Source organism: Hypanus sabinus, chromosome 10 (genome assembly GCF_030144855.1).
Source record: "Hypanus sabinus isolate sHypSab1 chromosome 10, sHypSab1.hap1, whole genome shotgun sequence".
Classification (NCBI taxonomy): Eukaryota; Metazoa; Chordata; class Chondrichthyes; order Myliobatiformes; family Dasyatidae; genus Hypanus; species Hypanus sabinus.
This window is the reverse complement of record NC_082715.1, coordinates 106,292,337-106,316,758: the sequence shown is the minus strand read 5'-3', so window position 1 is coordinate 106,316,758 and position 24,422 is coordinate 106,292,337. Positions and strand designations below refer to the sequence as shown.

The following is a 24,422-nucleotide window of genomic DNA, read 5'->3' as shown; positions in this document are numbered from 1 at the left end:
GGGGTTGCAGGATTCACAGAGGGAACAGGGTCATTGTCGTAGACATAGGAATCACAGGGCTCGTACTGGGTGATGATCAAAACAAGCTTCCCTGACTGGGTTCGGAGTGGGTCCATTGTTATTTGTCATCTATATAAACACTTTGGATGAGAATGCATGAGGGGCATTTGTTAAGTTTGTAGATGTAGGTTATGTAGATAGTAAAGAGGAAAAGCAAGAATTGCAGCAGGATTTTGAATGGCTGGGTAGGTGGGTTGGTGAATAACAAATGGAACTTAATTTAGAAAAGTGAGAAATGTTTCATTTTGAAAAGGCAAATCAAGGTGAGATTTTCACCTTGAGCGGAAGGGCCCTGGATACTGTTATAAAACAGCAGGACCTTGGAGTACTGGTGTGCAGTTCACTTGAAGTGGAGACAGGCACTGAAGAAAGCATTTGGCTCCCTGGCCTTCATCAGTCGGGGCTCTGAATATAGAAGCTGCAGAGGTATATTGTGATGTTGGTGGGGCAGCACTTGGAGTATTGTTTTATAGTAAGGATATGGAAAGGGTGCAAAGAAAGATTCATAAGGATTTTGCCAGGACTCAGGGGACTGAGTTATAGGTTGAGATTGGACAAGCTGCCTGTTCATTCCTAAGTGGAATCTCACAGAAGCGTATAAAATCATGAGGGGCAATAGGGTGAAAATAGAGTGAGAGGCAACATCCACCAGCTGGTGGTGGATCTATGAAACCAGCTACAAGAGGAAGATGGTGAGGCTGGTAGACTAGAAACATTTACAATGTGGACAGGTATATGGATGAGCCAAGAGGAATATGGCCAAGTACAGCGTGATGGGTCAAATGGGTAAAGTAGTGGAGTTATGGGGATAAGGCGAGTCAAGTTCTGGTGGGGTGGGGGGGGGTTGTAGATGTTGTGGTAGGATCACGGGGGGGGGGTCACAAGGACATGGGACTTCGGGTTCATGGTCTACAGTCAGGGCATATCTGAGGTTATGAGGTTGCACACAGGACTGAGTATTTTTGGGGTTGTAGGGTATTAAGAGTATTGCAGAGTGATGGGATTGTGGGATTACTGGGGCAATGAGATCACTGAGTTATGGGGTCACTGGACGACTGAGGGTGACTGGAGGGTGGGGTTGCTGAGAGACTGGGGTGACGGGATTGAGAGGTGACTGGCATAATTGGGTGTTGAGTGATAGGATCACGGGGCGATGGGATCACTGGTCGACAGGATCATGGGAGGATGGGTTACTGGGGCTGACAGTTTCGTGGGGAGTCGGAATCAGAGGGTGACAGGTGACTGAGGGTGATGAGGGCCCCAGATGGTGGGCTGACTGGATCATTTGATGACAGCTTCGTGCGGTTACAGGATGGGGGGGGGGGGATGGCAGATGAGATCATAGGGTGACAGGTGACTGAGGGTAATGGGACTGTGGGGGTAGTGCTCTCCTCACCGTTGGCCTCTTCCATTCAATATTCCGGGTCTTGGAGGAGTGTGGGCCCAGTTCCTTGTAACCAATGGAGGTGGGGGCGGCAGGGAACTGGCTATCCTGGAAGAGAGCCCCCTCCTCCTGGCACTGCTCCTTCAGCTGCTGGTAGTCCTGGTGCAGGAAGTGCACCGCCTGCTCGTTGGTGCCCATCCCCTGCTGCTTCAGTCGCTCCTGCTGTATCCGGCCTGACACACCCAGAAACATGGCGCAGCTCAGCCTGAGGGGAGGGGTAACAAATCAGAGGGTGACTAACTGAGGTCACGGGGCACCTGGGTCAGAGAACAAGTGACCAGAATCAAAGATCAGAGAGAGGGGTTGGGGGAAGTTGTAGCCAAAATGGGCAGTCAACTAGACACAGCCCCAAGTCTCAGCGACCATTAGTGTCAGTATGACAGCTAACCACTGAACACTGATAACCCTGGTCTGAGCCCTGACCCCTCCCGACTCTGGTCTGGACCGGGACTGAGCCCTGACCCCTCCCAACCACAGTCCGACCCCACAGACCCTCCCAATTCCAGAATAAACCCTTTTCATCCATGTATGCAGTCAGAGCTCCCAGGGGAACTGTGGAACACACCCCGCACGGATACAGGATAGCATAGAATGTCTTTGGTGAACACAATCTTCACCCAGCCTTCTCATCCCTTTTCTATTGAACCCACCCCCAAATCCTATCCCTCTTCTCTTTCTCTGCCTCCCCGTCCCCTTCTCCCGCCCCCTTCTACCGCCCCCTCTGCCTCCCCGTCCCCTTCTCCCGCCCCCTCTGCCTCCCCGTCCCCTTCTCCAGCCCCCTCTCCCTCCCCGTCCCCTTCTCCAGCCCCCTCTGCCTCCCCGTCCCCATCTCCCTCCCTCTCTGCCTCACCCTCCCCCACCCCGTCCCCTTCTCCCTTCTCCCTGCCTCCCCGTCCCCTTCTCCCTCCCCCTCTGCCTCCCCGTCCCCTCTGCCTCCCCGTCCCCATCTCCAGCCCCCTCTGCCTCTCCGTCCCCATCTCCAGCCCCCTCTGCCTTCCCGTCCCCATCTCCCTCCTTCTCTGCCTCCCCCTCCCCCTCTGCCTCCCCGTCCCCTTCTCCCTCCCCCTCTGCCTCCCCGTCCCCTTCTCCCTCCCCCTCTGCCTCCCCGTCCCCTTCTCCCGCCCTCTCCGTCCCCATCTCCCTCCCTCTCTGCCTCCCCCTCCGCCTCCCCGTCCCCATCTCCCTCCCACTCTGCCTCCCCGTCCCCTTCTCCCTCCTCCCTGCCTCCCCGTCCCCTTCTCCCGCCCTCTCTCCCTCCCTCTCTGCCTCCCCCTCTGCCTCCCCCTCCCCCTCCCCATTTCCCTCCCCGTCCGCTTCTCCCTCCCTCCTGCCTCCCCGTCCCCTTCTCCCTCCCCCTCTGCCTCGCCATCCCCTTCTCCCTCCCCCTCTGCCTCCCCGTCCCCTTCTCCCACCCTCTCTGCCTCCCCGTCCCCTTCTCCCACCCTCTCTGCCTCCCCGCCCCCTTCTCCCACCCTCTCCATCCCCTTCTCCCTCCCCCCTGCCTCCCCGTCCCCTTCTCCCGTCCCTGCTGCCTCCCCGTCCCCATCTCCCTCCCCCTCTGCCTCCCCGTCCCCATCTCCAGCCCCCTCTGCCTCTCCGTCCCCTTCTCCAGCCCTCTCTGCCTCCCCGTCCCCTTCTCCCGCCCTCTCTGCCTCCCCGTCCCCATCTTCTCTGCCTCCCCCTCCCCTTCTCCCTCCCCGTCCCCTTCTCCCTCCCTCTCTGCCTCCCCCTCCCCATCTCCTTCCCCCTATCTCCCTCCCCCTCTGCCTCCCCGTCCCCTTCTCCAGCCCCCCCTCCCTCCCCGTCTGCCTCTCCGTCCCCTTCTCCCTCCCTCTCTGCCTCCCCCTCCCCCTCTGCCTCCCTGTCCCCTTCTCCCGCCCTCTCTGCCTCCCCGTCCCCTTCTCCCGCTCTCTCTGCCTCCCCCTCCCCATCCCCATCTCCCTCCCCCTCTGCCTCCCCGTCCCCATCTCCAGCCCCCTCCGCCTCCCCGTCCACTTCTCCCGCCCCCTCCGCCTCCCCGTCCCCTTCTCCCGCCCCCTCCGCCTCCCCGTCCCCTTCTCCCGCCCCCTCCGCCTCCCCGTCCCCTTCTCCCGCCCCCTCCGCCTCCCCGTCCCCTTCTCCCGCCCCCTCCGCCTCCCCGTCCCCTTCTCCCGCCCCCTCCGCCTCCCCGTCCCCTTCTCCCGCCCCCTCTGCCTCCCCGTCCCCTTCTCCAGCCCCCTCTGCCTCCCCGTCCCCTTCTCCCGCTCTCTCTGCCTCCCCCTCCCCATCCCCATCTCCCTCCCCCTCTGCCTCCCCGTCCCCATCTCCAACCCCCTCCGCCTCCCCGTCCACTTCTCCCGCCCCCTCCGCCTCCCCGTCCCCTTCTCCCGCCCCCTCCGCCTCCCCGTCCCCTTCTCCCGCCCCCTCCGCCTCCCCGTCCCCTTCTCCCGCCCCCTCCGCCTCCCCTTCTCCCGCCCCCTCTGCCTCCCCGTCCCCTTCTCCCTCCCCCTCTGCCTCCCCGTCCCCTTCTCCCTCCTCCCTGCCTCCCCGTCCCCTTCTCCCGCCCTCTCTCCCTCCCTCTCTGCCTCCCCCTCCCCCTCCCCATTTCCCTCCCCCTCTGCCTCCCCGTCCGCTTCTCCCTCCCCCCTGCCTCCCCGTCCCCTTCTCCCTCCCCCTCTGCCTCGCCATCCCCTTCTCCCTCCCCCTCTGCCTCCCCGTCCCCTTCTCCCACCCTCTCTGCCTCCCCGTCCCCTTCTCCCACCCTCTCTGCCTCCCCGTCCCCTTCTCCCTCCCTCTCTGCCTCTCCGTCCCCTTCTCCCTCCCCCCTGCCTCCCCGTCCTCTTCTCCCGTCCCCTCCTCCCGCCCCCTCTGCCTCCCCGTCCCCTCCTCCCGCCCCCTCTGCCTCTCCGTCCCCATCTCCCTCCCCCTCTGCCTCTGCGTCCCCATCTCCAGCCCCCTCTGCCTCTCCGTCCCTTTCTCCCGCCCTCTCTGCCTCCCCATCCCCTTCTCCCGCCCTCTCTGCCTCCCCATCCCCTTCTCCCGCCCTCTCTGCCTCCCCGTCCCCTTCTCCCACCCTCTCTGCCTCTCCGTCCCTCTCTGCCTCCCCCTCCCCCTCCCCGTCCCCTTCTCCCTCCCCCTCTGCCTCCCCGTCCCCTTCTCCCTCCCCCTCTGCCTCCCCGTCCCCATCTCCAGCCCCCTCTGCCTCTCCGTCCCCTTCTCCAGCCCTCTCTGCCTCCCTGTCCCCTTCTCCCGCCCTCTCTGCCTCCCCGTCCCCATCTCCCTCCTTCTCTGCCTCCCCCTCCCCTTCTCCCTCCCCGTCCCCTTCTCCCTCCCTCTCTGCCTCCCCCTCCCCATCTCCTTCCCCCTATCTCCCTCCCCCTCTTCCTCCCCGTCCCCTTCTCCAGCCCCCTCTCCCTCCCCGTCTGCCTCTCCGTCCCCTTCTCCCTCCCTCTCTGCCTCCCCCTCCCCCTCTGCCTCCCTGTCCCCTTCTCCCGCCCTCTCTGCCTCCCCGTCCCCTTCTCCCGCTCTCTCTGCCTCCCCCTCCCCATCCCCATCTCCCTCCCCCTCTGCCTCCCCGTCCCCATCTCCAACCCCCTCCGCCTCCCCGTCCACTTCTCCCGCCCCCTCCGCCTCCCCGTCCCCTTCTCCCGCCCCCTCCGCCTCCCCGTCCACTTCTCCCGCCCCCTCCACCTCCCCGTCCCCTTCGCCTCCCCGTCCCCTTCTCCCGCCCCCTCTGCCTCCCCATCCCCTTCTCCCGCCCCCTCTGCCTCCCCGTCCCCTTCTCCAGCCCCCTCTGCCTCCCCGTCCCCTTCTCCCACCCTCTCTGCCTCCCCATCCCCTTCTCCCGCCCCCTCTGCCTCTCCGTCCCCATCAGCCCCCTCTGCCTCTCTGTCCCCATCTCCCTCCCCCTCTGCCTCTCCGTCCCCATCTCCCTCCCTCTCTGCCTCCCCGTCCCCTTCTCCCGCCCCCTCTGCCTCTCCGTCCCCATCTCCAGCCCCCTCCGCCTCCCCGTCCCCTTCTCCAGCCCCCTCTGCCTCCCCGTCCCCTTCTCCCGCCCTCTCAGCCTCCCCGTCCCCTTCTCCCGCCCCCTCTGCCTCCCCGTCCCCTTCTCCCGCCCCCTCTGCCTCTCTGTCCCCATCTCCCGCCCCCTCTGCCTCTCCGTCCCCATCTGCAGCCCCCTCTGCCTCTCTGTCCCCATCTCCCTCCCCCTCTGCCTCCCCCTCCCCATCTCCCTCCCCCTCTGCCTCTCCGTCCCCTTCTCCCGCCCTCTCTGCCTCCCCCCTCCCCATCTCCCTCCTCCTCTGCCTCCCTGTCCCCTTCTCCCGCCCTCTCTGCCTCCCCGTCCCCTTCTCCCGCCCTCTCTGCCTCCCCGTCCCCTTCTCCAGCCCCCTCTGCCTCCCCGTCCCCTTCTCCCTCCCCCTCTGCCTCCCCGTCCCCTTCTCCCTCCCCCTCTGCCTCCCCGTCCCCTTCTCCCTCCCCCTCTGCCTCCCCGTCCCCTTCTCCCTCCCCCCTGCCTCCCCGTCCCCTTCTCCCTCCCCCTCTGCCTCCCCTTCCCCTTCTCCCTCCCCCTCTGCCTCCCCGTCCCCTACTCCCGCCCTCTCTGCCTCCCCCTCCCCGTCCCCATTTCCCTCCCCGTTACCTCCTCATTCCCATCCTCATCTCTGCCCTCCTCTTCACTTCCTTTCCCATCCCAGCACCTCGACCCTCCCCCCATTCTCTACCACCTACCTATCCCCTTTTTGCCCACTCCACGCACGGGTTGAGTGAACGGGGATTGTCACAGGAACAGATACTTCCCCACCCATCCACTGCCAGAGGAGTTAGTTCACCACGAGCCCCACCCTGCCCAGTCTCTGGCACAGATTTCTCTCCCCACCAGCCACAGACTCTCTACCTCCCGATCCTCCAGGGCCCTGCCCTCCCTCCGCAAGCCCCCTCTCCCACCGCATTCCCGAGACGGGGCTGGGGCGCCGCCCTACCTCCTCGGCACAGATCAGACCCTGTGAGCTTCTGCTTGCCTGCGGAGAGGGTGGGCGGAGAACCTGGCAGACTCCAGGCCTGGCCTGCGTCTGGCCTCCTGTTAACTCTTGATGGGGAGGGACAGCTTCGAAGATGAGAGCGGGGAGGGCATGATTTGTGAGGGGGTTTGTGGGTAGTGGCGTCAGAGAGGAGTGTGGGGTAGGTGAGAGGGGAACTGGTGACAGGGTGTGCGTGAGGATATGTGAGGGGGTTGTGGGTGAGAAGGAGAGTGTAAGAGGGGTGGGTGAGAGAGGGCTGTATGAAAGTGGTGGGTGAGAGGAAGGTGTGTGAGGGGGGGGCTTGTTGGAGGGGTTTATAAAGGGGGTATGTGAGAAGGGGGTTGTGGGGGTGTGTGAGGAGGGGGTTGTGGGGGGTGTGTGAGGAGGGGGTTGTGGGGATGAGGGGTGTAAGAGTGTGAGAGAGGGGGTGTGGGAGGCGGGTAGTGCTGGAGGGGTATGAGGGTCTGAGGGGGGAGGTGTGTGGTAGGGAGTATGGGGGGGTGCGAACCAGATGGGGAGTAATCTATTCCACTCCACCCTCCCCCTCCCACCTGTTCTGTTACTCAGCCAGTTGTTGCTGTCGCTTCCGAACCTTCAACCGTGCCGTCTCTCCCCTTCCCCTACCCAGCCGCCTCTCCCCTTCCCCTACCCAGCCGCCTCTCCCCTTCCCCTACCCAGCCGCCTCTCCCCTTCCCCTACCCAGCCGCCTCTCCCCTTCCCCTACCCAGCCGCCTCTCCCCTTCCCCTACCCAGCCGCCTCTCCCCTTCCCCTACCCAGCCGCCTCTCCCCTTCCCCTACCCAGCCGTCTCTCCCCTTCCCCTACCCAGCCGTCTCTCCCCTTCCCCTACCCAGCCGCCTCTCCCCTTCCCCTACCCAGCCGCCTCTCCCCTTCCCCTACCCAGCCGTCTCTCCCCTTCCCCTACCCAGCCGCCTCTCCCCTTCCCACCTCGGAGTCACGCACCCCTTGCTGCGACCCCCGCCATCAGGGAGTCGCTTGGTGAGGCAGATCGTGGTGAAGGGAGAAGCCTGGGTACGGCGATTTTTCACCCACCCCCGACACCACCGCCTTGGTCCCACCACGGGTAACTTGTCCACTCTCTCCCGGACCCCCACTCCCGGACTCACGCTGCGCCATTCCGCTGTTAGAGGCCGACCACCGCAAACTCGTAGGGAAGGCACTGCCGGCAGACTTAGGACCCCAGTCTCCGCCCCTTCCCTCGCTCTCTCTCAACCAGCCCCCACGCCGATAGCGCAGCGCCTCTTAATGGAGACCCGTAGGGAGAAGCTGCGGCCAATCAACCCACTGACGCTCCCTTGACCGGTTCAGACCCGAAGCCCCGGATCCCTTATCCAGTCTACACACCTGAGGACCTTGGACAGGGGGACCCAGTCTAAACGCAGTCCCGGGTTGCCCGCTTGAACCCCGTCTAAACACTCCCGGAGATGCTCTACTCTTTTTAGCTCCAGACCTTAAATTAGTCCAGTCACGATCCCAGACTCTAACACAGATACAGTGTGAGTACAGGGTATGCACAGTTTCTGGGGAAGTGTCCAGACTCGGGAGGTAAAGATAAGATGTGCGTCTCACGGCAGGAAAAACATACCCTAAGTAATAAAATCCTAACCATTTCCACACGTAAAATGGATATTGTACCATTAACTTATAACTATTATTATTTGACAGGAACTTTATTAAATAGTAATATTTCTGATCATTAATAGTACAAATATACTTTATGAGTCGGGAAAATTGCTAAAAAACAACTAATAATATTAGAATAAACTTCATAATGTCCAGTAGTTGTCAACTTGCTTGAAGTCTTCTGGCTGGTTGGTGATTTGCTCACTCCAGCCCAGCCTTGTAGTAACCAAGAGGTTACTAGCACATGAACCACAACATTATGGTTGGATATCACTTTAGCTCGCTTGCAGGGACTGGCTTGTATCCACCTGCCTTCTACATTCACCCCCGAGTTGGTAATTAACAGCACTTGAGAAGGACCTTTCCATCCAGCTCCCAGTGGTTCCCTAATCAGGACCCACTCACCAGAAATCAAGGTGTGTCCTCCTTCTGTTGTGTCTTTCCAAGCTGCAGAGATCTGTTGAGAAGCAGACTGGACAGCTGGGGTTAAATTCACACAATAGTTAACTCAACTATTATAGTTAACTCAAATAGTTAACTCAGCCATAATGTGTATATTAGCCACTCGGAGATCAGGGGCTCCCTCTGTGACATAGGACATCCTGTACCCACCTCAAGTGGACTTTTAGTTTCCTTTTTTGGGGTTGCTCTGATGCGACGTAGAAGGAGCTGTAAGCTGCGGTACATCTTCCTCATGATACACAGTCAGTCAGTCATTCTTTGTTAGTTCCATTCAGTTGTTCGACTTGTTATGATATCTTTGGGTGGTGTGAACAATAGAAAGATCATCAGTCATGGTAATTTCTGACAAATTCTCCCGTTGCAGTACATCCCTTGGTCAGAGCAAATGTGATGACAATTCCCATCTAAGAATATAGTCCTTGATCAGAGCTTTTGCTGTGAGTGTGACGGTGGCTTTCCTTGTTGGAATAGCTTCCACCCACTTTGAAAACTTGTCCACAATTACTAGTATGTCTAAGTATCCTTGACAAAGAAATGTAGCCCTTTTGTAAGTGTAAAATTGGACCAGGTGGGGCAGGAGCTTTTCCACAAATTGCAAGAGCAATTGTGGTAGTTTTTCTGCTGTTCCAGGATTTGTTTTCTGGTATATCATGCATCTTTCAAATGTTTCTTGAGCTTGTATCCTGAACTTTGGATTCCACCACCACTGAGAGCATCTGTTGTTAATCTTTTGTACTCTGATGTGTGCAATAGAGTGTATTTACTGTGCCAGAAAATCTTGTATGTTCATCTGTGATGGAGTTCAACTTTGTTTCCATAATTCCAGTCATTGGATTCACTGCATATGTTCTTGGTACTTTATTTCATTTCTTTTACTTCTTCACTTGCTGCCGTTTTTGCAATTCATTCACAAATGCAGTTCCACGGCTTCCCATCGTGGTAATTTTGGAGTGACTTTTTGCATTTCAATACGGCAACATCTGACAGCAGTTGTATGACATCCATAAGTTCTTGTACTAGTTGGTCATTCTTGTTTGTGGTCCCTAAAGCCAGAAGAAATCCTATTTGTTTCCATACATTTCCAAAATCATGAACAACTTCAAAAGCATATCAAGATCAGTGTAGATATTAGTCTTCCTTCTGCCAACTTACAGGCTTCAATGAAAGCTTTTAGCTCTGTCTGTTGTGCTGACACCAGGAGCCATGCTTCCTGATGCCAGCACTTTAATTTCAGAAACAACTGCCCATCAATCATTGAGGAGCAGTTTCAGGTTCGATAAAGGCATCTCCTCGGAATATTATTGTACTAGCTCAGTCTTGATCATTGTAGTCTTCCAGGTCTGACAGTAACAGTGTAACTGGATTCGATGGGCTCACCATTGAACAATGATATTAGGTGCCTCAGGGACAGTAGACCACTTGGACAACCGAGCAGCAATTACTTGGGAGGCTCTATTCATAGTCAGTAAAGTGTGCAGACATTGAACATTTAAAACCAGATTCAGCCATGACTGCCAGATAGGTTGCCTGCACTGCTTGTAAACACGGCCCCATCCTAATGCTACATGATCTAATTTAGCAGAGTAACAACAAACAGAATATGGTAAGTCTCCATGTTCTAGAGCCATGTTTCTCAGTGACATACAGAGTAACTGGTCTACCCTTACTGGGGATTCCTAATATAGGTGCAGTATACAATGTCACCTTTAAAGGTCCAAACACCTCTTCAGTTGTTCTTCATTATGAGTCACAGGATCATCAAAATATTAATAGATTGTAACCAAATACCAAATAGGTTGATCCACCAACCAAACAGATTGCAACCAAATAGATCACAAACAAATAGATTGTACAACCACTATTTTCACTAGGTACTAAAATAGATCACTGTGCAACCAACCTAGATTGTAACCAAATAGGTTAGGACTAAATAGATTTTAACCAATATTTTCAAAGCTGTTTTCCTTTTTAAAGAGGCTCACAGCAGTCCACAATCCTGATTTCCATCCAGTATTCAAAGCCAGCACATACTAGAACTTTTCTTTCAGACAACAAAGGAAGCTCTTATCCATTTTGTTGCATGTTAAAAAATCATTCCTTTGTTTTCAATTGCAACAAATTCTAAACTTCATAATATCTTTGCCAACTGCACCACTTGATGGATTTTGATGTTTAAATCCAAGGTTCTTTTAGAAGATAAGAACGAGGCATAAAACTTGTTGCTTCACAATCATTTTATTAAGAGTTGATAGAGCAAAGGAAACGGGCAGAAGGCTTATAGACAAGAGACTAAGAAGATTAAGATGACATGACTTTATGCTTAGTTATTTTATACCCATAGAGATAAGAAAAACTTCATTTTAATTTATAGATAAAAATTAATCAGTTAGAAAACACTTTGTCAATACTGCAGTAAAAATTGACCAGTGAGAAAAAATATTTATTCACTAATGCGGTACAAAGAAGCTTCCAAAATTATATTTCCGTTAGAGGCATATTAAACCATGATGCATATAAAGACTACTTAAACTACAAGCAGATAATTAATCATTGAACTGCAAAGAAAATGACAGTTAAACAGTCAGATCCAGCAAGTTCAAGGGTCCGAAGGTTGTGTTAGAGCTTTACAAAACTCTGATTCAATTCTGGTCACTCCATCACAGGAGGGATGTGGAGGATTTGGAGGGGGGACAGAAGAGGTTTCTCAGGATACTCTCTGGCTTGTGCTACAAGCAGAGTTTGAGCAACTTGAGTTGTTTTCTCTGGACCACTAGTGACTGAGGACAGACCTGATAGAAGTTTATAAGATTTTGAAGGGGGCATAGACAGAGTAGAAAGTTGGTAACTTTTTCCCATACTGCAGGGTATGTATTTAAGGTGAGAGGGAGTTAGTTCTAAGGAGATATGTGGGGCAAGTTTTTTTTTTACACAGAGAGGGTGAATACCTGGAATATGCTGCCAGTTGGTAGTGGGAGGTAAATATGACCGAGGCTCTAAGATAGGTGCATGGATTGCAGAATCAAAATCAGGTTTATTATCACTGGCATGTGTCATGAAATTTGTTAATTTGCAGAAAATGAGGGAATATGGACCTTGTGAAGGCATAAGGGAGTAGTTTAGTTTGGCATTCAATTGGTGTGTCAGAAAAGGATGGGCTGAAGGGCCAGCTCCTGTGCAGACTGCTCCCCACTATAAATAAGTCTGAAAGAAAGGATATGCAGAAGTAGGTTAATCTGCATGCTGGGCTTATTTCAAAACAATAAGGGCAGGATAATATAACACTCCATGTGCCAGGTCACGACAACATTACAGGATTCAGTTGTTTCAACATGATAGAGGAGGATATAAAAGAGATCTTGCTGACTAAGATTCCCATCCAAGCTAGTCCTTTTTGCCGGCATTTGGCACATATCCCTCGAAACCTGTCCTACCCATGCACTCTTAAATGTCTTCCAACTGTCTTTCAAAATGTTTCTTCTTCTGTATACTTTCTTGTAAAAGTTTTATATAACTTTTCTTGTGAATGCTACTTATATGATGCTGTTTCTGTGATGCTGCTGTTGGTAAGCTTTTCATTACACATGCACACATGTACTGTATTTGTGCAGATGACAATAAACTCAACTTTGAGATGTTGTTATTATTGTTTGTAGGGCAAATGACTGAAATGATAAGATGTTGGCCGGGCTGCACCAGGAGTATGGTGTTCGGTTCTGGTCACCCTGCTATAGGAAAGGTGCCATTAAGCTGGAAAGATTTCAGTGAATCTTTTAAAGGGAGGTTGGACTTGATTCCTTGGAGTGTAGGAAATTGAGTGGTGATCTGATCAAGATGTCTAAAACCCGGAGGGGCATACATAGGGTGAATGCACAGTCTTTTTCCCAGAGAAAGGGAATCATAGGTTTCTGGAGAGAAGGGAAATGGACCTGAGGGAAAGCTTTTTACACAAGAGTGACGATATTGAACGAGCTGCAAACAAGGTATTGAGTGTAAGGGTAAGGAAGTCATGCTACAGCTATATAAAGCTTCAGACAAACTGCATGTGGAGCATCTTGTTCTGTTCTGCTTGCCCATTATAGGAAGGACATAGAGTTTATGGAGATGGTACAGAAGAGGTTTACAAGGATGTTGCATGGATTACAGTGCATGAGATACAAGGAAGGTCTAGACAAACTTGATTTGTTCTCCCTAGAGTATTCGAGGCTGAGCAAAGACCTGATAGAGGTTTTCAAAATTATGAGAGTCAGAATCTTTTCCCTCAGTGCAGAAATGTCAAAAACCCAGAGAATATGCTTTTAAGATTAGAGAGGGAAAATTTAAAAACAATTTGAGGGGTAAGTTTTTTCAGGTGGAGTAGTTGGCACCTGTAACAGTTTTCTGGGGTAGTAGTAGAATCAGGCTTTTAGAGAGACACATGAAAATGAAGAGAATAGATGAATATGGACAATATTCAGGAGATTTTAAATAAATTGGTAGCAAGGTGGGCATGTTTAGTGTTGTATTGTCCTTTGTTCAGAACTATAGATGATGAGAGATTTCTAGTTTGAGTAATTGAATTCTCTACATCTCCTTCATCCTTAATGTTTCCTAGAAACTTCTTCATGAGGAGGAGCCAAAGGTAGGTTACCTGGTTAAAGTTGATTCTTTTGATTTACATCTCTGCAGCAGTTGATATAATTTTATCGCCTTGCTCTTGCAGCCCTGGGTAGTATGTGATTTGGCTGCCATGCTTTGACTGTTCTTCATTAGATGTTCAGCACTAGGGCACTTCCTGATGTTCAGCAAAGCAGTGGTGTGCAGACTACTTTATCTCTATAACTGTTTTCTTTGAATAGGCTACCACTATCAGTTCCTTAAGGTTGCTATAGCCAGCGGTGGTAACGGGGACAAGCTCCCACTCTCTACCTATTAAATGCTCCCAATGGCATGTACCTCAAGTAGCTTCTGACAACCAAGCCCAGCTCCTGGTCTTCACGTGTGGCCTAGCTTCTAAGCCTGTCAGAACCGTTTCTACCGACAGGACAAGGAGCAAAGATGGGTTACTGGTGCTTTAAAACCTCAATAATGATTTTCCTCAATACATTATTACTTTTCTGTCTTCTAACTTTTAGAAAAAGATACAGGAGTTTAAAAGACCAGTGCGCCAATCTCGAGAACAACTTCCTCCCCATAGCTTTCAGCCATCTGAACCAATCAACTCTTTCATATCCCCTTCCCAGTGGTACTGCCACATTCCCAGACCCCTAGCCCTTCTGTTATTGTGGTGCTTTTTGCACTGCAGTACTCTGTACTGTTCTGTAGTTTTGCGCCCACTGCTGTACTTCTGGTTTATGTATTATTTATGTATAATGAGTAACTATGCATACTGGTCACCGGTGGCATTTTACACAATTACATTGCACCTGGTATACTTGACAATAAATCCCGCGGGACTTGATTCTCATATGTGATTGGAGATCATGGGACAAATCCTACCAATAGGTGGCAATCTTGTCTTTCAATAAACCAACTTGAACCCTAACCATAAACCATACACTGGAGCACAGAACGGAAGTTGCACGCTGCAATCTATAAATGCTGTCAGCAAGTTACCATTTGAGAACCACTTCCTCAATGGTGCTTTGCTTGGGGAAATCCAGAATTAAAACCCAGTGACCATATTCTCAGAAACTTTTCTGAACTAAGCTGGGAACCCTTAGGACACTTGGAGACTCTTAGCAATGCTGCAGTCCAGACAAGTGCATCCTCACAGGCCCACTCACTTCAGTTCAGCCGAAAGAACCGTGCAGAGAGGCAAGAATTTAAACTAATTGGGAGAATTATACTCATCGACAAAACCACTGTATTCAATTTCTGGCAACTTTTGACTCCATCAGCTACTGTTAGTTAAACACCCAAGAGGATTGATTTGAATCATATAATCAACATTGACCATTAACATGTACTGCAGCTTAGTATTAAAAATAAGAAAAGATTACAAATGCTTTAAATCTAATCTGCCAAGCCATTTAGATTCAGAAATTGTCTGAATTGACCGAGCACTTACACAATTCTAAGCTGATCTTATCTTTAACACTTGGGAACAACGTGGTATAAAACTATGTGTCTGGTTCTGGAAGTGGGCAGCTGATGTGCACATACAAATGATAGAAAAGAACCAACAGAATGGTGAAAATCAATGGATGGAAATGATACTTAATCGTATAGATGGATCAAAAAGATTGGTTGTATAAACCAGGCTTGTACTCTGTTCTGTTGAGAATGGAGTCGTTTGATCTGAATTTGTGAAGCTTTTATTTTGAATAGATCTATGGAGATGTATTGCACGGAAATTGACCACTCTGCCCATCACATTCAAGCCAGCCAATGGGAACCCATCCACACTAAAGCCATCTCCCAGCACTTGGTCCGTACTTTGCTATGGATAAGCAATTCGAGTGCCAGCAAGTCCCACCAGCAGTACGTTTCAGGCATTCATCATTCTCTGGGTGAAGAAAGTCTCCCTCATATCCCCTCCGAGTTTCTTCCCTCTTATCTATGCCCTCTAGTTATGTCTCCCTCTGATTAAGGGGAAAGTTTCCTGCAGAGAGGTTGGACTAACTCGGATTGTTTTCTCATGAATTTTATAAGCTTGTAAAGTAATGAGAAACATAGTTGGGGTAGATAGTCAGAGACTTTTTCCCCAGGGTCTAATTATAGAGGGTGTGGCTTTAAGGTGAGAGTGGGAAAGTTTAAAAAAGGGTGTATGGGGCAAGTTATTTACACAGAGTGTGGATGCCCAAAGCACATTGCTAGGGGTGGAGTTTAAGAAGCCACTAGATAGGCACAGCAACATGCAAACAAAGGAGAGATATGGATCACGTGCAGGCAGATAAGACTCTTTGAATTTGCCACCAGGTCAGCACAGATATTGTGGGCTGAAAGGCATGTTCCTGTGCTGTATTTTCCAAGTTCTAGATTTTGTGTTTATGCACCCTATCATTTATATCTTTCAATTATGACCCCTCTGCTTCAAGGAAAGCAGCCCTAGCTTCTCCAATCTCTCCTCATAACTGGAACCTCTATTCCAGGCAATATTCTGCTGATTCTCCCCTGCGGCCTCTCTAGAGCTGTCACATCCTTCCTATACTCCACTAGTCTAAAGTCATGAGTAAAATTAGGATACGGTAACTTGAGAACATTTGCTCTACAATCGTCTTGGAGGACGAGAATGGGGAAATTGATTGAGGCTTTGGGTGGCTATTTTGTGTCGGTCTATACAGTGGAGGACACGTCTAACATGCTGAAGAGAGATGATATGGATGTGATGGGAGGTGAGGACCTCGATACAATAGCTATCACTAAAGCAGTAGTACTGAGCAAATTTGTGGGCCTAAAGATAGATAAGTCCCCTGGTGCTTATGGAATGCATCCCAGGGTACTGAAAGAAATGGCAGAGGTTATAGTTGAGGCTTTGGTGATAATTCACCAAAAAAATTCTCTGGAGTCCTGATGGATTGGAAGAAGGTGAATGTCACGCCACTGTTCAAAAAAAAGATGTAGGCAAAAGGCAGGTCAAACACGAGGAAATCTGTAGATGCTGGAAATTTAAACAACAACACACACAAAATGCTGGTAGAACACAGCAGGCCAGGCAGCATCTATAGGGAGAAGTGCTGTTGACGTTTCGGGCCGAGATCCTTCATCAGGACTAACCGAAAGGAAAGTAAGAGATTTGAAAGTAGTGGGGGAGGGGGAAATGCGAAATGATAGGAGAAGACCGGAGGGGGTGGGATGAAGCTAAGAGCTGGAAAGGTGATTGGCGAAAGTGATACAGAGCTGGAGAAGGGAAAGGATCATGGGATGGGAGGCCTCAGGAGAAAGAAAGGAGGTTGGGGGGAGCACCAGAGGGAGATGGAGAACAGGCAAACAACTAAATATGTCAGGGATGGGGTAAGAAGAGGAGGAGGGGCATTAACGGAAGTTAGAGAAGTCAATGTTCATGCCATAAGGCAAGTCAGTTGGTTTAACATCTGTAGTTGGAAAATTGCTTGAATCTATCATTAAAAAAGCAATAGTGAGACATCTGGAAAGAAATGGATCCGTCAGGCAGATGAAGAATGGACTCAGCAAAGGCAGGTCCATTACCAGGGTTCTTTAAGGATATAGAGAGTGTAGTGGATAGAGGGGAACAGGTGGACACTATTTACTTGGATTTCCAGAAGGCTTTTGATAAGGTGCCACATAAAAGGCTTATCCATAAGATTATGGATGCATAGAGTTGGGGGTGATGTATTAGCATGGATAGAGGATTGGTTAACTAATAGTAAATAGAGAGTTGGGGTACATGGGTGTTTCTCTGGTTGGCAATCAGTGGTGAGCAGTGTGCCACAGGGGTCAGTGCTGGGCTCCAAACTGTTTGCAATATACATTAACAATCTGGAAGAGGGGACTGAGTGTAATGTATCTAATGAGATGTCCACAGTAGACCGGATAATTTTGAAAATGCTGGTTTCGCGTAAAAACAATAGGTGTCCACATCAAACGTTTTTGAAGATACCTCCATCCACATTAAAACAGGTATTTGGGTGAATCTCTTTCTACTGGGCATGCGCAGGACACATCTACAGAAAGCAGGCAATATGTTTGGTGTTGAATCTCGCTGCGAGACATGGTGCGCGTTTGTTCAGTTACAGACTAGAAAAACTTAAAAGGAAATTGCCAAACGACAGACAGCTGTTGGGTCTTGCGCAGGAGGACTTAAAACTAAAAAACAAACAAACACTGGAGCGTATGGAGGCAACTGACAGGGAGTTCACGGACAGATTGACCTGGCCGATGACAAACATTGAAAAACTGACTAACTCTGTGCATTAATAAAGCACCTTGTTATATGCATAAAACATGTCTGCATCAGTGTTATCTTGTATTTCCATACAATGTTACATTAGGCTGTTACACATCTATTGTCAGAGTAGTACTTGCATAAATGGTAAACCACCTTCATACGAGCAAGGACAGAAAACAGGGCAAAGTGAATATACTTATTTATTCAGTAAGTTATGGGACAAAGTATTTGTTGAGTACATTTCTAACTCTTCTGGCTTCAGTCTCGTTGACGTCTGTTCTGAAATTGTTAGGTTGTGTGGGGGGTTGCATTCAGGAAAACAATGGATTTCTGTGCTGCCACCACCATCTGTTCCGACACGTCATGACAGTGTTTTTAAAAATCTCCGGTTACCCTGTCCACACTACTCTGCCCAATCAGCGTTTTAAAAATTTACATACTCTGGAGGGTGTTTTAGAAAAACTCCATTTTTGGGGGAGGAAAACACCATTTCAGTGTGGACAGAGGGTCAAAACGAAGAGAAAAAGCTTCGGTTACAGATTTATCTGGTCTAGTGTGGACATAGCCTAAGTTTGCTGATGACACTAGATTGAGTGGAGAAGCAAATTGTGCAGAGGATATGGATCATCTGCAGAGAGAAGTAGATAAGTTATGTGAGTGGGCAAGGGTCTGGCAATTGGAGTACAATGTTGGTAAATGTAAGGTTTTCCACTTTGGAGGGAAAAATGTAAGATCATATTATTATTTAAATGGTAGAAGATTGCAGCATGCTGCTGTGCAGAAGAACTTGGGAGTGCTTGTTCATGCAAATGAAATGTTGGCCTTCATTGCTAGAGGGATTGAATTTGAGAGCAGGGGGGTTATGCTGCAACTATACAGGGCACTGGTGAGGCTGCACCTGGAGTACTGTGTGCAGTTCTGGTCTCCATACTTGAGGAAGGATATACTGGTTTTGGAGGCAGTGCAGAGGAGATTCACCTGGTTGACTCCAGAGGTGAGGAGGTTAAACTGTGAGGAGAGACTGAGTCGCCTGGGACTGTACTCACTGGAATTCAGAAGAATGAGAGGGGATCTTATAGAAACATATAAAATTATGAAAGGTGTAGATAAGATAGAGGCAGGAAAGTTCTTTCCACGGGTAGGTGAGATTAGAACTAGGGGACATAGCCTCAAGATTCGGGGGAGTAGATTTAGGATGGAGATGAGGAGGAACTGCTTTTCCCAGAGAATGGTGAATCTGTGGAATTTTCTGCCCAATGAAGCAGTGGAGGCTACCTCAGTAAATATATTTAAGACAAGTTTGGATGGATTTTTGCATAATAGGGGAATTAAGAGTTATGGGGAAAAGGCAGGCAGGTGGAGATGAGTCCATGGTCGATCAGCCATGATTTTATTGAATGGCGGGGCAGGCTCGATGGGCTGGATAGCCTACTCCTGCTCCTATTTCTTATGTTCTTATAGACTCATAGTCCTTTGACCCAACATGCTCCTGTAGACCATTGTACTTACTGACCTTCATTTGTCTGTAGTCTTCTTTGTCTTGACAATTTGAATGCTCACCTGAAAGCTACATAAACATTGTACCTGCATCTGCCATCTCCTCAGGCAATGCATCCTTAAGTCCAACTACTCTGTGAAAAAACATTCCCTTTGTATCTCCTATAAGCCTCCAGCCTCTCACCCATGATTTCTTATTTTACACACTCCTACCTTGATAGAAAGCATTCTCACCATCTACCCTATCTATCGCCATCATAATTCTTTAAATCTCTATCAGCCTTCTCCACTGTAGGAGAACAAATATACCATGGCAAACGGCTGACTCCTTAAGTGCCGTACGTTTTTGGTTCTCTGTCCAGAACTACGGAGAGGTAGGAAGCGGTTTTGCTGGAATAAATCCCAACTACCAAGGGGAACTTTTTTTTATATAAATGTTCTTTAAATTACATAGTTTCATTTCTGCTTTTCTATGTGATAAAAGCCAATTCAGAGTCGTTAGTGGAGGAAGCAAGATGGGAAGATTCTCCATTCAGCTGTTGGTGCTGCTGGGTTCCTCTCATCTAGTTTGTTCTTTAGTTTCTGGTAAGCAAATCGAATTTCATTTTCATTAATGTCTGTTGAAATACTGAGTCTTGGGAAACCTCCATGCTGAAGTGTTCTCTGGAGTTTGGTTTTGCCAGTGGCTTAGATTGGTGTGAACTTACTCGCTTGAGGTGAACTTATCTGGCCACTGTTACCGCAGGTGAGGTTTAAAAATAGTCTGTACAAATGGGCCATGGTTTTCCATTAGCTGAATTCCCCCAGTGAGTTGCTTAGTTGTCAAAAGCACATGAAATCAGAAAAATTACTTAGTTAACCAGCTCTAGCTGTACAAAGGACATGAAAAAGGTCAGACCAAATCCAGTCCCGGTGAAGGGTCTTGGCCCAAAATATCGACTGTTTATTCCTCTCCATAGATGCTGGCTGACCTGCTGAGTTCCTGCAGCACTTTGGGTGGTGTGCGTGTGCATGTGCGCACGTGTGTGTCTGTTGCTTAACATTTCCAGCATCTACTGAATCACTTGTGTTTATTTAAATAAATGCATATTTCTAACATGTCTCCACTGACCCATAAACTTGGATTGCAACGTTCCTAGGTCTCTACATAAACATTCTACCCTATAAACTGGATAATGAAAACACTTTAACTTAAACTCTGGAAATTTTCTCTCGGCATTGTCTACCATTTGTTGGGACATGTAGGGTAGAGTGAATTATGGGACTGGATCAGATGCTCCCTGTTTTTTAAATCATGATTTTGGAGTTCTCCCTTGAGAGTTTTAGTAATCTGTCAGACTGGACCCAAGAAGCTTCAGACTTCAAGGCTGTGAAGCTCCTGGAATCTTGAGGTGTCTTGTTAAGATGATTGCTCCTCTGTTTGCTTTGAACTTCAGTTTACTAATTTTTTACTAGCTCCCATTTTTTTTCAACGGAAACTTGGAGAATTTGTTATAAAGTACTTACATACTATTGGGTAACATGAACATTGTCATAAGCATGCATGTAACATTTTTCCTGCAATCATTGTCATATGAAGAGCTCTGGGCCTGTGTTCAGTAGAATTCAGAAGAATGAGGGGTAACCGCATTAAAACCTATCGAATGGTGAAAGGCCTTGATAGAGTGGATGTGGAGAGGATGTTTCTATGGTGGAAGAGTCTAGGACCAGAGGCCATAGCTTCAGATAGAGGGGCATCCTTTTAGAATGAAGATGAAGAGGGATTTTTTTAACCAGAGAGTGGTGAATCTGGGAATTCTTTGCCACAGGCAGCTGTGGAGGCCAGGTCTTTATTTATATTAAAGCAGAGGTTGATAGAGTCTTGATTGGCATGAAGAGATACTGGGAGAAGGGAGGAAGTTATGGCTGAGAGGAAAAGTGGATCAGCCCTAATGAAAGGGTGGAGCAGACTTGATTGGCCAAATGGCCTGATTCTGCCGCTATATCTTATGGTCTTACTAATGTGCCTTTCAAAAGCATGTAACAAACAAGACGCTAAATAGTAAAACCAAGATTTTAACATTTAGTGTTTGTTAAATGAATAGTATGTATGTATTAATGATTGACCTTTCTGTCAAAGCACAATTTTGGGGAGAAATTTCTGTTACCTGATCTCTGGTAATATTAAACACAAGAGATTCTGCATAAACTGAAAATTCTTGAGCAGATTTTTTTTTGGTGCTCTGGTGATATTTATCAATTTTATTCAATATAATCTCCCAAGTAAAGTGTTTCTAATTATTCTCACTTCTGTCTTACATAATATAAATTAATAGAATTACAAAATTACAGAGTTTGACAGAAGTTTGAAGTACAGGAGAGTCAAGCTATATGGGAAGGGGGGAGGTGTGGGGAAACTAGTACTGAGGCCAAGAATGGAACAGCCACAACCTCCCTGAATAAACAGACTCATACTTCTTATGTTTTAAGAGTAACTGTAACTTGTTTATAAAAAAAACTGGATTGTGTAACACAATAAATATGTTTAAAGAAGAAGACAAGCTTAATCTATCATCACCATCAGTAGTCTGCTCTGTCATTCCAGGTGTATGAATCCTGACAAGTTCACGGGATTTGGTGAGCTGGATAAATCAAATGCACATAGATAGACAAAGAATGGGCATGGCTTTTGAGTAGCAGGTACAGGTCACCAGCCAAAAGACGCAAGAACGTGTGGAATCAATTTTGGTTGTATGTTAATTAGAAGTTTTTTTTCTGTTTCTTAGTTTTATATGTTTTCCTGTCATAGGATGGCTGTGTAAATATGCTGTACTGTATCTGTTCTATGATATGCTGTGCTGCTTTGTAAAATAAGAATAAATAATAAAAATTTGAATTAGGAAAAAAAACATAAATAACATTTCCCAGGCAATTTGGGAGATCAGCGAAGCAAAGGAAAATAGCTGTAAATCTTGTACTAGCATCCGTGCTCCTTACCTGTCTCATCATTTAACATAACCAGTTCTTGTCTTGTCTTTAGGTCATATTCCACAGCCTCAACAGGTGAACCTCAAGTTTACTGACTTCTTCAATGTCCTACAATGACAGAAAGGCAGCTGCTATAACAAGAGTGCAGTTTATATCATGCAATACAAAATATTCGTTTCTATCACTGAGGTAATAGAAGAGTTTGTAAACATGTTTTGAAAAGTAGCCAGAAAAACTGGAAAGTACAAAATAGAAAGTAAAGGACCCTTACACCAATAGAGACTATAAGCACAATAAAAGCAATCAAATCAGGTAGATGGTGTTAGCCAGTTACTGGGGCCCAAAAAAGAGGAATAGACATATGTCGAAATATTGAGGTTGGAATCTGTGGGAATATTATAGGAGTTGATGGATACTGGAGAGATCCTGTACAAAAATTTCATCATATTAATCTAGCACCAGGTAAAATATTGATTCAAGTGATTGAATATATGCTTTAGAAATACTTGCATGATGATAACCTAATAAAGATTAGCCAGGAAAACTAGGGAGGTGAAGATGTCTTTTGACCAGTATCCTACATTTTTGTCAGGAAGTGATACACCATATAGGTAATGGAACACTCTAAAGCTTGGGGTATCTAATCTTCCAAAAGCAGTTAAAACATTAAATCTGTTCCCCTGTCCTTATTCCACCATGCCAGCTGACTGTTTGCAGTATCTTATATTTTTATAGTCTTTCAAAAGTCAGTTCTGAGAAGTGAGGTTTGAAAGACCAGACAAATTGAATTTCTGATTTACAGAGATGTGAACAAGATAAAAAAACAATATGAAAGAAATTGAAAATGTCTTTAATCTGAACCATTCAATTGCTCAAGAGAGCACAGGATCAAATGAATAAATTGCACATTATAGGGCTGATATTCTGCAGTGAGTAAAATTTATCAATGGGTAGCGATCATTTAAGAAATAGCTAGGAAGCCGATAGGAAAATGGGATAAGATTTCTCTGAATGGATACGGAGAACAGTTTTTATTGTATTTGTTCACTTTTTAATACTTGCAGAAGATTCATCATTTTAATATTTTTAAAATCTAATGCTGAGGTAATGAAAAGTAATATTCTCACTGACACCATTCACACTGGGGATAATTTTAAGCCACATTTCTGTTCCACGGTGGATGAAGCAGTTAGAGATTGGTCAACTTTGAATTATCAATCAAGTTATTACAATATATCTGGTCTTGATGCTTCTTCAGTGAGAGACCCTCATTCAGTCATGAAACAACCTGCAGCATTTAACCCAGTATTTCTGCCCTGACCAGCTAACTTATTCCACTTCCTCTGTTCACTAACCTCTCAGAATTCAACATCATTCAGAGCAAATATCCAAAAAAATGTCACCAAGTCTGTATGTATTCAATGAAACCCCGAAGTTGATTTGGTTCTGTTCTCTCTGAAACAAGGTTTTATCCATTGCTATTTCAAACCTTTCTTCTCATGGATTTAATCTACCAAAATGCCAATAATCCGTTTGATGCATACCTTATTTGATTCACCAGCACTTGAATCAGAGCAAGTTTTTCCATTGTAGGTCTGGAGGGAAGCAGTGGAATAATAAGACAGAATGCTGGAAGATTAGTCAGACATTTTGTGACCTCACACAAGAGATAAAATGTTTCATGGAGCCACACTTTGCAAGAGTTCAAGTCCAAACAGCCAACAACCAATCAAACTGGGCCTTGAGTGAAAGAATTATACCTTTTTGGGAAACTGAGTAATTATATTAATATGCTGAAAACTTACACTAAGTATTTCTGATGAATGAATCATGTGGGAGTTAATGTCAGAATTGATTGTTACCATTTAGCATATCTAATAGGGTGCATTAGAATTTATAGGCCAGTGTCCATAAGGGCCACAACTCAGTTGGGGTGATCATTTGTGCATGCAGTGACAGAGGTGGGGTGTAATCAAAAATCAACAATGGAACGAGAGCGAAAGCCTATCTCAGACAGAAAACTGGTTTTACTGCACCCATATGAGAAAAGCTGGGAGGACCTCCAGTGCTGATGAAGGGTCTCGGCTTGAAACGTCAACCGTTTACTCTTTTCCATAGATGCTGCCTGGCCTGCTGAGTTCCTCCAGTACTTTGTGTGTGTGTTGCTGTTGACTGCACCAACGCTGGTTTTAATTTGCTTTCATAAATCCTAAAACTAACCCAGAGAAGGATCAAGAAACCAGCCAGTCATTCGGAGAAACATAGGCTCATCTCCATTGTGCTTTGTAAGCGTTAGATAATTAAATTGCTTTTAGAAACTCCATACAGTATGCTGCTGAATCTTTGGAAAGTCCCAATAAATAAAATGGGACTGTGGGAACCTGTGGGTTTCCTCTGGGTGCTCCAGCTTTCTCCCACAGTCCAAAGATGTACCAGTTAGTAAGTTAATTGGTCATTGTAAATTGTGCCATGATTAGGTTAGGGCTAAATCAGGGGCTGCTGGGCTATCCGGCTCGAGGGCCCAG

At 48.1% G+C, this 24,422-nt stretch overlaps 2 protein-coding genes across 7 annotated transcripts in view; one reads left to right on the top strand and one right to left on the bottom strand.

Moving 5' to 3' along the window:
• The window catches only part of LOC132400935 (calpain-1 catalytic subunit-like), a 56,323-nt gene extending 34,383 nt beyond the window's left edge, over positions 1 to 21,940 (bottom strand). The window contains exons 1-3 of one of the 6 annotated variants that reach the window (XM_059982514.1): positions 21,907 to 21,940; positions 8,550 to 8,616; positions 1,457 to 1,709 (exon numbers count right to left, since the gene is read on the bottom strand). In XM_059982514.1, coding sequence (XP_059838497.1) covers positions 1,457 to 1,709; positions 8,550 to 8,616; positions 21,907 to 21,925 — 339 coding nt within the window. In that variant the 5' untranslated portion in view covers positions 21,926 to 21,940. Of the gene's footprint in view, positions 1 to 1,456; positions 1,710 to 6,211; positions 6,347 to 6,462; positions 6,617 to 7,463; positions 7,580 to 7,627; positions 7,774 to 8,549; positions 8,617 to 21,906 lie in introns of those variants that run through there. The other 5 variants (XM_059982515.1, XM_059982517.1, XM_059982518.1 and 2 more) reach the window with 5 other exon arrangements.
• Positions 3,023 to 5,987, top strand: LOC132400399 (cell surface glycoprotein 1-like; the record flags this gene model as incomplete). Its single annotated transcript, XM_059981341.1, is given in 6 exon segments — positions 3,023 to 3,116; positions 3,250 to 3,734; positions 4,522 to 4,848; positions 4,851 to 5,178; positions 5,220 to 5,763; positions 5,765 to 5,987. Coding segments are annotated over 6 exon segments (2,001 nt in total), but the record flags the coding sequence as incomplete, so codon positions are not given.
• Positions 21,941 to 24,422: the final 2,482 nt, after the last annotated feature.